The sequence below is a fragment of the Notamacropus eugenii genome, chromosome 1, assembly GCF_028372415.1.
Source record: "Notamacropus eugenii isolate mMacEug1 chromosome 1, mMacEug1.pri_v2, whole genome shotgun sequence".
Taxonomy (NCBI): domain Eukaryota; kingdom Metazoa; phylum Chordata; class Mammalia; order Diprotodontia; family Macropodidae; genus Notamacropus; species Notamacropus eugenii.
In genome coordinates, this window is record NC_092872.1 from 420,518,230 (window position 1) to 420,531,645 (window position 13,416).

A 13,416-nucleotide genomic window follows, 5' to 3' on the forward strand; every position below is an offset into this window, starting at 1 on the left:
ACCATTATGACTAAACAACAACAGGAAAAAAATAAGCACAGCCAAACAAACCAGACCCACACAGTGGCCATGGCCAAAAGTCTCTTTTTCCACCTTTTGTCTCTTCTTCCTTCCTGTCACTTCACCGTCACAGATTGTCTGCAGTCATGGTTGGTCACTGCTTAGATCAGACTTCTTAAAGTCTTTGAGAGTTGTTTTTCCTTACAACGTGTTACAATGTATTGTGCCGGCAGAAATCTGCATCTGTTCATACTACCCAGGAGTCTCTGAAATTATCTCTCCAGTCGTATCTCATGGACTTGCAATGTTCTATTACCTTTGTGTGCCACAATTTGTTTAGTCATCACCCACGTGATGGGCAGCCCCTGCTGTTTTATGTGGTTTTTATATCCCCTTCAGGGTGGGGAAGTTTGCTTTCCCTGTGGCTATTACATGGCCCTCCAGAAAGGCTGACCATGTTGTGGTTCTGTCAGGCCTTAATGTGCCTCTTCCCCCAATTTATCATTTCTCCTCTCATGTCAAGCCTGTGCCAGCCTTATGGGTGTGAGGTGGAACCTCAGGGTTACTTCAATTTGTATTTTAAAATTTGGATTTTGGAGCATTTTTTCATATAGTTATACAGTCTGGTTCCCCTGTCCCCCAGACCTGCCTATTCACACCCCTCAGTCTCATGACTTGGGCACCATGCCCATATCCCCACAACTTTTTACATGATCAGCATTTCCAAAACCTGTCCTCCATGACTGGAATGCTCTCCCTCCTGACATCTTTCAAATCCCAATTAAAATTCCACCCACCTTCTATAGGAAGCGTTTCCAGATCCTTAATCCTCTTGCTTTCCCTCAGTGAATTATCTCTCATTAATCCTGTCTGATAGTTTGTGCACAGCTGTTTGCATGTTGTCTCCTTATGTAAGACATGGAACTCCTTGAGAAGGACTGTTTTGGACTTTCTTTGTATCCTAGCACTTAACATGATGCCTAGCACATAGTAGGAACTTAATAAATGTTTACTCACTGGCAGAATGTGTTGTCTCCTCCTATCATAATGTAAGATCTTTGAAGGCAGAACGTATCTTTCTGCTCCGATGCACACCCCCAGCATTCAGTATTGTGCCTAGCACCTAATAAGCACCTAATTAGTACTTGTTGACTGATTTAATAGCTAGCAGTAAGTGCTATGCTAGTGCTTTACAATATCATTTCATTTATCTCTCTAGGTTATGATATCAAATAAAGAGAGAAAAGGAACCACCATAGTGCCCTGGGGTACAGGCATGCATGATGACTGGGACAAGAATGATGATTTAGCAAAGGGAGAACAGCTTAACAGATAGGAGACAACTATTCCTATCTATCCATTAGGAAATGGCTTGGGAAAGTTTGGACCTCTATCCTGCTCTGACCAGCAGTTTTTAACTGCTCTCAAGAAGACCCCCATATACCTCAGCAGTTTCTAACTCCCCTGGTTCCCAGATAGAGATGGACTAAGGGAATGTCCCTGGTGCACATTATTAGAGACAAGTTAATACTGGTAGTGATTTTCTGTTTATAAAATTCTTAGTGGAAAGGCAACACTGGTGTTTTTATGTGAGTCAGGGAAGAGCGAAAGGGCAATCTATTCACAAAGAGATTCCAGCAGCTGTTTACTAGGAGTGATGCCACGGAAATGTCAGCTACAGAGCACCTGGGATCGTGCTGAAGGGCTCTGTAACACAGGACAAAAAGGTCCCTTCACATCTCAACAACATGCCTGAGAGGTCTGAGACTCAATCACTCAGCTTCCTAGCTGAGAACCCAGGGGTCATGTTAATAGAACTGGAAGATCTTCCCTACCTATTAATAGGCCTAACATAGGGAGCCTGTGATCACCTGGAGCCTGTGTCACATGAAGCTCAGACTGAGAGGAGCTTGCCTAAGGAGAAGGGAAACAGAGAGAGAGAAAGAGAGGAAGAGAGAGACAGAGGAAGAGAGAGAGAGCATGAGGAGAGGGAGAGAGAGAAAGAGAGAGAGAGAGAGCATGAGGAGAGAGAGAGAGAGAGAGAGAGAGAGAGAGCATGAGGAGAGGGAGAGAGAGAAAGAGAGAGAGAGAGCATGAGGAGAGAGAGAGAGAAAGAGAGAGAGAGAGAGAGAAAGAGAGAGAGAGAGAGCAAGAGGAGAGAGAGAGAGAGAGGAGAGAGAGGAGAGAGAGAAAGAGAACATGAGCAGAGAGAGAGGCAAAGAGAGAGGAAGAGAGAGAGGAAGAGAGAGAGAGAGAGAGAGAGAAAGAGAAAGAGCATGAGCAGAGAGTGAGAACCAAGCTGTGAGTAGGCAGAGGGAGGAATTTGTCTAGGGGAACTTATTTTTGTGGGGAGGCCTGACAGAAAGAAGGTTTAAGATGTTGGGGCTCCCTGGATTAGTGATAAGCACTCTGTTAAATCTTACCTCCTGGTATTCTAATGATGTCTCAAATAAATATTTTAGTGCCTTTGAAGAAGAGAGTTTAATATATTTTGCGAATTTATCCTGGAAGCATAATGGCTGCTATGGGCATTGCATTGGCATTACAGCAAGTAAGGAAAATAGCTAGCTTACTAGACTGTAAGTTCCTTGAGAACAGGGACCAGCTTCTCTAAAATCCATGTCAAACACAGAACAAGGCTCAACAAAGCCTTGCTGAATTGAGAACTGAGAACAGCTACTGGAGGGTTCATGTCAGCGAAACCAGTAAACTAACAATGCTTGATAGTAAATGCACTGCTGAGTTTTTCACAGAAATTTTCTGAATCCCTTGCTGTGTCTTCAGAAAGCAAACTTTCTTAGTGATTTAAGCAGGTATGTAAGTTTTGGAGTAAGTAAATAAATGAAAACCCACTACTCATGCTTATGTGCTCGAGTAGAAGATTTTACAGTGAGGCAGTGGAGGGGAAAAATGATACAGAATGAGGTCAAACCATAATGTTCCCCTCTTTGTTCTTTCGTCCTTTTATGTGGCCTAATGTTTAAATTCATTGGATCTCTATAGGATAAAGATACAGTCTTAAAACTATAACCAGTTTGGCTGGGGCTATGTTACAGTTATCGCTTCTACATCTTGACATTCCCCATCGCAGCTTCCACATAGTGTGGGTTGGCATAAGAAATTAAATGGTAATTTTTGGGGAGTTTTATAGAAGCTGTTGATGACACACAAAAGCCAGCAGAGGACACAGAATCTATGACCACATATTTAACCTGAGATTTTACAATAAGATACTATAAACACCTCATTACAGAAAAAGAAAAAATTCAGACTTCTTCTCTGGGACAAGGGGAGGGTCAAACCATTTCACATGTGGCGGTGCCGTGCCTCTAACCGCTGTGATGTGGCAGGTGAATCCACACAAGAGCAAACCAGTGAAATACAATGGAAGCAGAAAGAATTCCTTTTTTCACCCCTTTCCTCGTGTTCATTGTCTTCTTAAGCTGAATCTATCATAAGATGCATTTCATACCTATTATATGAACTCAGGAATAGCTGGAGATTTTCTTGGTTAATATCTTGAGCAATGTGCAGTCGGTACGTTTGGATCAGGTCTAGATTTGCTTGTAACTCTTCCTAAAGAGAGAAGACATGGCACAGGTAAACTCCAAGCTAGAACAAGGTTCAGTTCACATGAGCACAGGTAGTTTTCATCCTCAGTGAACTAACTTAAGACTTCTATGTCCCTTTGTTTCTCAGGAGTAAGGGATGAACAGAGCACTCTGTTGACAGACTTCTTGGTGTGTACGAACCACTGAATTGGACTTTGGAGTTAGCCTTTTTAAGGGAGACATAATTCAGGCCCTTTCTCATACAGACCCAGAAAAGGAGCCTATTCTAAAATTATGAAGAAAATAAGAAATGTCATGTTGGGGTTATTCAGAAAGGCAGTGAAATATCATAGAAAAACTGGTGGACTGATGAGGTCCCCTCAAATCACTGATGTGAGCACAGGGGAATCATGACTTCACTACTCAGAGACACAGTTTCCTCATCTGTAACACTCCTCTTACAAGGTCGTTGTGAGGAAAGTGCCTCGCAAAATCTAAAGCAACACATAAACCATCACCACCCAATGGTCGAGAGAGCGCTGCGATCGTGTCACCTCGCTGTCAGTTTCAGAAGGTTATGGACTTGTCCTAACCATTCTTAACTCTCCTCTGATACCCTGGAGGTTTCTGCTCTATCACCACTTACCATGTGCACACGGCACTCCCTTTCTTATGATCATCTGAAAGCCTTTCATGGGAGAGCTGGGTATTTAAGTCAGGTCATGATAACTTAGAGAAGTTACCTAGTCCACAATTAGTGAAGCTGTTTCCATTCCAGCGGTCACAGCTGAATCTATCATTATCTCTGCTCTCCTCCCTGTCCCACTGGTTCTTGCTTCCTTAGGTATCACAGAGCACCCAACCCTTCATTTGCCTGCCCATTTTCTCAAGTTTTCCATTGCTTTCCTGTGACTCTATCACTTCTTCCCACAAAGTACACATACCTTTTTTTTCAAATTCCACTTTTCCATAAAACCTTTTTAGATCTTACTCTGTAAAAGAAATCTGGCAAAGAACTTGAACTTTGCAAATGACACCATCCTCTTCCCTTCTGTCTCTCTAAGGGACACCTGGCATTGGAAAGATGCTCTTCCAACTGTCACAGAGTACTGGGTGTCTCCAAGCCAAATGGGTCTTTATACTGATAGTATTTCCTTCAGCTGTTGCACAGTGCTACTGTATCATGACCAGTTATATTCTCTGGAGGTCCCTCCACCTCCCATTACCTCATACTAATACTCTGGAAAATGACTGACAGGCTCAATGCCTATGAGTCTGCTGGAGTCACACATGACAGCTTTGCTCATGGGGTAATACACTCAGAGCCAAATTGCACAACTAAGTTTTTGCCATTGGTTATAGAACTTCCAAGTTAGAAGTGTTAACCCTTATGCTTACCTGCCCAAAGTGATGAGCCAAAATAATGTCTACAATGTTAGTTGTCCAGCCTGAGAACTAGAAGAAGGAAATTAAATGTTACATACTCATGTAAAGTTTTTATTTTGTTAAAACAATCTTTATCAGTCTTTTGTTTTTACATCATCTAAATTTCCACTCCATCCCTGAATCAAAAATGAAGAGGAAATGCATTATAGCAGGATAGAAGCACTGAGCACCTCCAGGAATCTTCCGATGGGTTGGCTTTCTGTGGCCCTTGGGTCGGCTTTCTGTGGCCCTTGGGTCGGCTTTCTGTGGCCCTTGGGTCACATATGAGACATATAAGATGCTAGTGGGGTGGGACAATTTATTTAGAGAGGAAAAAGTCATAAACATGAATAAAACACCAAGTAGAGTGTGAAAGAGCACAAAGAGAATGAAAGATCACCAGAGTGAATTGAAGGGAAGCCATTTTGGAGCCTCACCATTCTGTGTTATAAATCGCTGCAGGTAAAGAAAGCTCTTTGTAGGCCAGTGAGAATGGGAGGCCACTATCTACAAGGATATATGAGACTGAAGGCACCGAAATTTTCTCACAATTCAAAATAACTTGAGCACAGACTTGTGAGTTAGAACTTGTGATGTGGAAGAAAAGGAAAGTCAGGCATAGTATGACACAGACTCTTCAGGGGATGGCAACCTACCTGCCGCCTGCCTTCTATGCCGCTTGCTTTCAAACAGAGGAACTGTTTGAAATGATTTTTACATTTTTAAATAAAATTTTATTGTATTTAAAAAGTAAAAACCATTCTTAGCTCTACAAGGGCAGGATTTGGCCCTTGGGCTGGGCATTAGTTTGCTGATCCTTGCTTTAGTTTTTGGGCGAGAAGCTTTTACCTGCTCAGAGAAAAGACAAATAAGTCCCCATAGGGAAACCAGGTGGCTCAGTGGATAGTGCAGAGCCTGGAGTCAGGAGGACCTGAGTTCAAATCTGGTTTCAGACACATATACTAGCTGTGTGACCCTGGGCAGGTTATTTCACCCTATTTGTCTCAGTTCTTCATCTGTAAAATGAGCTGGAAAAGGAAATGACAAACCACTTCAGTATTTCTGCCAAGAAAACCCCAAATGGGGTCACAGAGAGTCAGACAGAACTGAAAACGATTGAAAACAAGACCCCATAAAGTTAATGTTCTAAAGCAAAAGTCCATTTAGGAGCGATGGAAAAACACCCAGAATGAAATTCTGAGAAAACAAAGAAAACTGATTGAAGAGGGAGCAGAAATTGAAGTGGATACAAAGAGAACTAAGACACATACAACAGAGAAAATAGCAGGTAACCTAAAATAAATAGTCTTGTATGGACGGCAAAGGCCTGCTGGATCATTGCCAGAAGTTTCTGTAGCTTCCAATGAACTTAATGGTGGTTAAAAATGTTAAGGACAATAAAAAAAGGTGATTTATTTTTTATTTTTTAGTCATGTTGGGGAAAAGAAAGTCAAAGAAAGGATAAGACCATGGCTTGGGTTGGACAGGATAACAGTAACTAATGACAGAAGTACTCATCTCTAACTAGGGAAGGGTACGGTAAGGGAAAAAGCGAGCTCTCATCTAGGCTCCTAGGATGCTTTGTCTAATCCTATTGTCCTTTTTTCTATTCTCCACAATCTGTCAGAGATCTCTTAGAAGCAATACCTCTGCAATCACACCTGCCAATTCTTTCAGGGCTCTGGATATAGTTCATCTTGCTACCTGAATTAAGGACAATTAGGTACTATCTTATTTATTTTGGATATCAGATAATCAGCTGTTTCCGTTCTGTCCATCCTGATCTTAAGGCAAGAGAAAAGGAGGCAGCAGACTACAGGCTAATGAAATTGCCTTTGATTCCTCACAAAATTCTAGAGTTAATTACTACATGTAGAAAGCGAAGTGGTGACCACAGAGAACTTTACAGTTTTATCGAAGATAGGTCATGCCAGGCCCACCTACCTGATTTCTTTTTAATGAGGTTACTTCATAGGAGTTCAGGAAAATGCTACAGCTCCATTTTGCTTATTATTTTAGCAGAGCATTCTTGTAGTGGAGGCAGCAAGATAGCACAGTAGATAGAAAATTGAGCCTGGTATCAGGAAGACCCAAGTTTAAATCCAGGCCTCTAGTGGAGTATCTCAGGGAATCTGCACTTGGCTGTGGGGTATTTCCCTAGAGACCACCTTATTTTGACTATTCTTTGGATCCAGCAATATAACTGGTTCTTCTGTCTAAATCTACTACTGTCTAGCCCACATCTATGTCTTCTGGTTGCTAGAGATAATAGTCCTGCTGCACTGTTTGCCCTGGTCAGAACACAAGTGAAGTATGATCAGTTCTGGACGCTACATTTTAGGAAGAACATTGACAAACTGCAGAGCATCCCAAGGACAAGGATCAGAATGGTGAAGGGGTCTCAAGATTATGCCACAAAAACATTAGTGAAAAACTGGGAATGTTCAGCCTAGAGAAGAGAAATAAACTTAGGAGGGGATATGATTAATGTTTTCAAGTATCTGAGGTGCTGTAACATGGAGGGCCTTGTTTTGCTTGGCTCTGTCAGGTAGTATTAGGAATTATATGTGTGGAAGTGGTAGAGAATTGGATTGAAGCTTGATGGAAGAAAACATTTCTCAACAGTCAGTGATTTCCAAAAGTGGAATGGCATTAGTAGGTGTCTCCTCAGCTAGGTGGAGCCATAGGGTGCCAGTCCTAGAGTCAGAAGACTCCTCTTCCTGAGTTCAACTCTGGTCTCAGACACTAACTAGCTGTGTGACTCTGGGCAAGTCATTTCACCGTTTGCCTCAGTTTCCACATCAATAAAATGAGCTGGAGAAGGAAATGGCAAACCACTCCAGTATCTTTGTCAAGAAAATCCCAAATGGGGTCAAGAAGAGTTGGATACGACCAAACAACAAACCCTGACTCCAAATTCAGTACTCTTTCCCATGTATCCACTCCCCTCTTCAAATGAGTCATGAAGAGTCAGGCATGACTGAAAAATGACTAAGCAACAACAAACTAGAGGCCTTCAAGTGGAGGAAGAGTGACCAGTTGGGCACGCTGTAGAAGAGATTCCTGTGAAAAGGAACAGGATTGGGTTTACATGGCCTCTGGGGTCCCTTCCAACCCAGATTCTGGGTCGACTACACACTCTGATGATCTCTTTAAATCAATGACAGAGCTTACATTTAGCCCTTTAAAATTCTATTCTGGCAAACTCCAGACCTCCACTAATTTAAGCTGCTGCCATTCTTTTCGGCAGTAATGCTCAGAAATCTTAGCAGTCAAAGAAAACTTATTTCAAAATAATTTTTTCAACCTAAAATAGTGAATTTATTTTGTCATGGATGAGTTCCATGAGTACATAATGATTACTGGCGCTCAAATCGCTTACATGTGTAAGACTCTACAGCTTTATGAGTAGATTCAACTCAACTTGCTACCTTTGCCTGAACCCCAACAAACATTGGAAAGGAAATGGAAGCATTTTCCTTTTCAAAGAGAAAACATCAATAGCCTATATGTCCTCTGGAAAAGATGCAAAGGCGAAAATTTTTAGGGAACATTCTGGGAGATACAGGTCAGTATATTTAGAATGGACACTTACCTTGGAGGCTGCCCAGTCAATCCAACCTTTAGCGCAGGGGTCAACATTGATGAGCATAAGGCCTTCCACGAGCTCTGGATGATTGAGCTGGGAAAAAAAAAAAAAAGGGGGAGACAGACAATTCAGCACTCATATCTTTATAGAGGAGAAAGAATAATTGTAAATAGCATACCATTCTTCCAAACAGGTCCCACAGAGGTTGTCCTAACACTGTGAGAGTCTGGCTAATTATTTTCCTGTTCCAAAAGAGGAAGGTGGGCTTTCTGTTTTCCTGAGAAAGCATGCAGTGTGAGGCAGGAACTCAGAAAAATTCACACATGAGTTAATATCTGAATGAGCAGTCCAAAGAGTAGTTCTTTAAAATAAATATCAATTGCTATACTAATTAAGGGCTTATATGCATTCTAAATTTTTACTGTTGATATGTAGGTACTTAAGATGTATGGGTTATAAAACTGTCACTTTGGTTCCCTATAGGTATTTTGTACCTTGGACCAAATCATCCCCTACAAGGAGATGCTGAAACTTGAAAGCAGGCCTATTTGAGCTAGAGAGATTCTTGAGCATGTAAATTCCTTAGGATAATAGCTAACAAGGGATGTGAACAGTTCTTCACTTGAGATTATTTGCATACATGTTTTTATGTTCTAAAAATTGGAGAGGAAGCAAGATAAGATTAAAATACTTTGGCTTGGAAAGCTTAATCTCCTTTCCCCAAATGGGCCTTTGAAACATATCTTATATGAACACAAATCATCAGTATTTTTAATATATTTTAACCATTTCAAAACCTTCTAGGCTAGGGGTTCTTAACCTCAGGTCTGTGAACCTGCTGTTTCAATATAATTTATTTCCTTGGTAATTCTGTGTATTTAAAAATATTCTGAGAAGGAATCCAAAGGTGGCCAAAAGGGTCCATGATACCAAGAAAGTTATGAGCCCCTGTTATAGAAGGATCCTTCCATTCTTCCTTCTGTCTCACCATCCTCCCAGTTTCCACATGGTTTTAAAGGATGGTACAAAGAGGAAAGCATGTTCCTTTGCAAATCTATATTTGGATTTTTCTAGCTGGCCCTTCTCAAAGTTGGGGAACTATCCTTGGTTCTTAAAGTACATTTTGGCTTCCCCCTTCACTCTCCTTCTGCCCTTTAATGAAGCAGCACATCTTGGACAAGGGCAGTTCACAAAACCAGTATGTGGCTTTCAGGTTCTTGGGCCCATCCCCATTTGTTTACTCACAGCAAACCTGCTGAGGATATAAGCACCAGCTCCAACTCCAATTCCAATGATACCTTTCAAGCTGCAAAACAAATATGCCACAACTGAAAAGGTTAATTTTATATGAGAAGTTCAGTATTGCCTGTCTTTGTTTTTTTTTCTCTCTTTATCTTTATGATTTTGCTGGCTTAAAACATTCTCATCTATCCTCCACAGACTTGTACTACTCAGACTACTAGTAGAATAACACCTGAACCCAGAATCCTATGCCTAAAGCAGGAACAGGATAGCCAACGAAAATATCTGAACTTACCTTAAATGAGTTAAGACAGCGGGCAGCATTTCAGCCAGCTCATCCATGGTAGGGTACTGGTACCTGAAACCATCATCATCATCATTATTAACAAATCACAATGAGTATGGAGTTTTATAACCATCCTGTCAGGTGGATGCTATAAATGTCATTCTCACTTTACACGTGAGCTAGTTGAAGTCCTGGAAAAGATAAGTGACTGGTCAAATGTCACACACTGACTACAAATCACAGCCAGGACGTAACTCAAGCCACCTGGCTGAGTCTAGGGCTGGTGACTTTACACTACATTAGTTTTCAAGAAGTCCTCTGGATTGTCTAGATTTTTAAAGAAATGTTAATGGCCTTAATTTTTACGTTAAAAAAGCCAACTGAATTTGGGTTGTATTTCATACAAATGCCAATTGTATTTATAAACAATAAACTTCTTTACTACATCCATATCATTTCAATCTCTTTAAGCATTTGTGAGTACGAAGGTACATGTGTGTGTATATAAGATACATATTTGTGCACGAGATGTTAAAAAAAGTTACAGCCAAAATGTATAGATTTTTCTACTTCTGCTTTCTTTACCCAGTTTATCTTTTAATGATACTCATGGTTGGCATTTTTAATAGTTCTGCTAATTTAATTTGTTCAGTCAGTTCCTAAATTTTAAGGTTGTTTCTACCTTCTGTTATTGCTTTCGTAAATAATCTCTAGGAACTTTATAAGACAATACTTTTTTTCTTTTTAATTACAAATGTTAGGGAAATCTAGTAGTATTTCTTCAAAAGGTAAGCCATGAACTGCCAGGTTATTTTCCAAAAAGACTATCAGTTTAAAATGTCACCAGCAATGCATAAGCACAATTGGCTTCCCTACAAACTTGCTAGCACTGGGTTTGGTTGGTTTTAGTTTTGCTAATTTTATATGTGTGAGGTGGTGATTTAAAGTTGTTTGATTAGTGAGACTGAGCATTTTTGTATCTATTTATATCACTTGATCATTTATCCAGTCTCAACTGGGTATTATCAATTTAGGTTTCTGTGAATTCCTTTTATCTGATAAATATGCGGTGAAAAACAGTCCCTAGTTATTACTTTTTTTTCTTGCTTTTTTTGGGTCATAAAACACTTATGCAATCAGATGCATCTTCCTTGTCCTCAATAATTTTTCTTCCATTTGCATTAATAATTCTTGCCATCATAACCTGCTATGACTAAATTAATCAACTTTCTTAACTTCTTAATGGTTATATATACTGTATTTCAGAAAGACAAAAGGGGCTGGTAGCATGGAAAGAGGAAAGGCTGACTGGTGAATGGCTGGAGTACTTCCCTGGTACCCTCTTGATGTCAGAAGAAAGTGAGGGATGGAGCCCTGTGGCAAACTTTAGGGAGAACATGGACCATAGATGGATTGCAATCTGTATCACTGGATGGATGAGTTCACTGATCCATTTAAATACTAGGGTAGAAGGTATGGCTCTTGTCCCTACTACATTGCTTTCTATTTTCCTGACAGTATTTACTGAAAAATTATTTCCCCCCAATATTTAATCTACAGAGACCAATCTTTTACATGCATTTTAATGCACTTCTAGGACCACTGTTCTGTTTATTTTTTTTTCCTAGCACCAGACAGACCTGATCAGTTTTGTTGGTTTTGGGAGAAAATAGAGCATAGTGGATTTAGTGCTGAACCTGGAGCCAGGAAAATCTGCCTTTAAATCCTGTCTCTGACACAGTGCACGATTCCAGCGTTGGAAAGGAGCCCAATGTCTATTCATTTCAAATCATGCCAGAAAAGACTCTTACTACAAGCAACCCAATCCTGTCAGTGGTCATCTAGCTAGTCTTTGTTTCAGGGCCTCCCAAGAGGTGGAAGACAACCCATTACCTCCAGAGATGGCCTACGTTTAGAAAGCTCTAATTGTCAGGTTTTTCTTGACACTGAATCTCAACTTGATTCTTTACAACATCCACCTGTTCTGCCCTCTGCAGCCAAACAAAATAAAGTCTGATCCCTCTTTCATGTGACAGTCTTTCGAGCATTGGTCTCTCCTTAGTCTTCTCTAGGCTAAATTAAACACCTGAGCTCCTTAAATCAATCCTTAGAAGGAATCCTTCACCACTGTAGTGTTGCCCTCTGCTGGAGGGTCTCCTGCTTAACTAAGTCATTGCCAGAATGTGGCACTGAGAATGGAGCACAATAATGCAAATGTGGTCTGAGAAGTAGTGAGGACCTTACTTCTGGGTGCCAGGTTTCCCTTCTTGCAACCTCCAATCCCTTTCCTTTTGTGGACTGCCCAATCCTACTGTTGACTCTTCTGAGTTTGCAGACCCCTAAAACCCTGAGATATTTTCTGGACAGACTGTTGACTAACCATGCCACTTCCCCACATTTGTGCTTCAGCAGTGCATTTCTTGACCCAAAGTGTAAAACTTTGCCCTTATTAAATTCAATTTTATTAAATGAAGTCCAATGTTCTAGCTGTTCATAGAGATATTTTTGGATCCTGACTCCATCAGACCACCTTGTAGTCATCCCCGTTGGTTGTGTGTCACCTGTCAATCTGGTAAACATGTGAGCTATGATTTTAACCAAATCACAGACAAAAATACTAAATGGAGAACAAGGCTAAGCACTGATGCCTGGGCCACTCTACAAAAGACCATCAAGCTGTCATGGCACCATTCATTACTGCTTTTGAAATCCAGTTGTGAGACTGTGGAACTCATTGAATTTCTTACAGCCTATTTCCTCCATCTAAAAAACTGGGGATAAGAATACCTGTGGTACTTAGGCACCTTGATGGCCCCAGGGATAGAGTCAGGAAGATCAGAATTTAAGCCCTTCAAATTATGCCTCAGAAACTTATTGCAAAATGAGGATAATAATGTCACCTTCCTTTCCCAGGTTTGTTGTAAGGATCCAATCTGTCAAGTTTAAACTCAGTGCCTGTTACACACTAGGGACTTAATAAATGTTTGTTTCCTTCCTTCCTATCTTATGGGGCTATTTTGAGGCAAAATGTGATTAAGTACCCTGCAAGCTTCAGTCATAACACCTAGCATTTATATAGCACTTGTTATCTCAAAGCACTATAAAAATGTGGTTATCAGCATTTTTTCTTTTAAGAGATTTTTTTCCCTACTCTTGATATACTCTTAATGTAACAAATGCAAATTAAAATGGTCATTTCTGTACATACAATAGAACACAGAGAGAAGAAGGGAAGGATGAAGGGTGAAGGAAATATACATTTATATAGTACCTACTATGTGCCAGAGTAGTTGGATGGTACAGTAGATAGAGCACACCCGACC

General features: G+C 40.6%; 1 protein-coding gene across 14 annotated transcripts in view; it reads right to left on the reverse strand.

Annotated features, from left to right (window-relative positions):
- The window catches only part of NDRG3 (NDRG family member 3), a 72,684-nt gene that overhangs the window by 8,422 nt on the left and 50,846 nt on the right, over positions 1–13,416 (reverse strand). For all 14 annotated transcript variants that reach the window (XM_072631434.1, XM_072631441.1, XM_072631446.1 and 11 more), the window contains 5 exons: positions 10,103–10,165; positions 9,811–9,871; positions 8,572–8,658; positions 4,950–5,006; positions 3,473–3,576 (listed from right to left, as the gene is read on the reverse strand). In XM_072631434.1, coding sequence (XP_072487535.1) covers positions 3,473–3,576; positions 4,950–5,006; positions 8,572–8,658; positions 9,811–9,871; positions 10,103–10,165 — 372 coding nt within the window. The remainder of the gene's footprint in view (positions 1–3,472; positions 3,577–4,949; positions 5,007–8,571; positions 8,659–9,810; positions 9,872–10,102; positions 10,166–13,416) is intronic.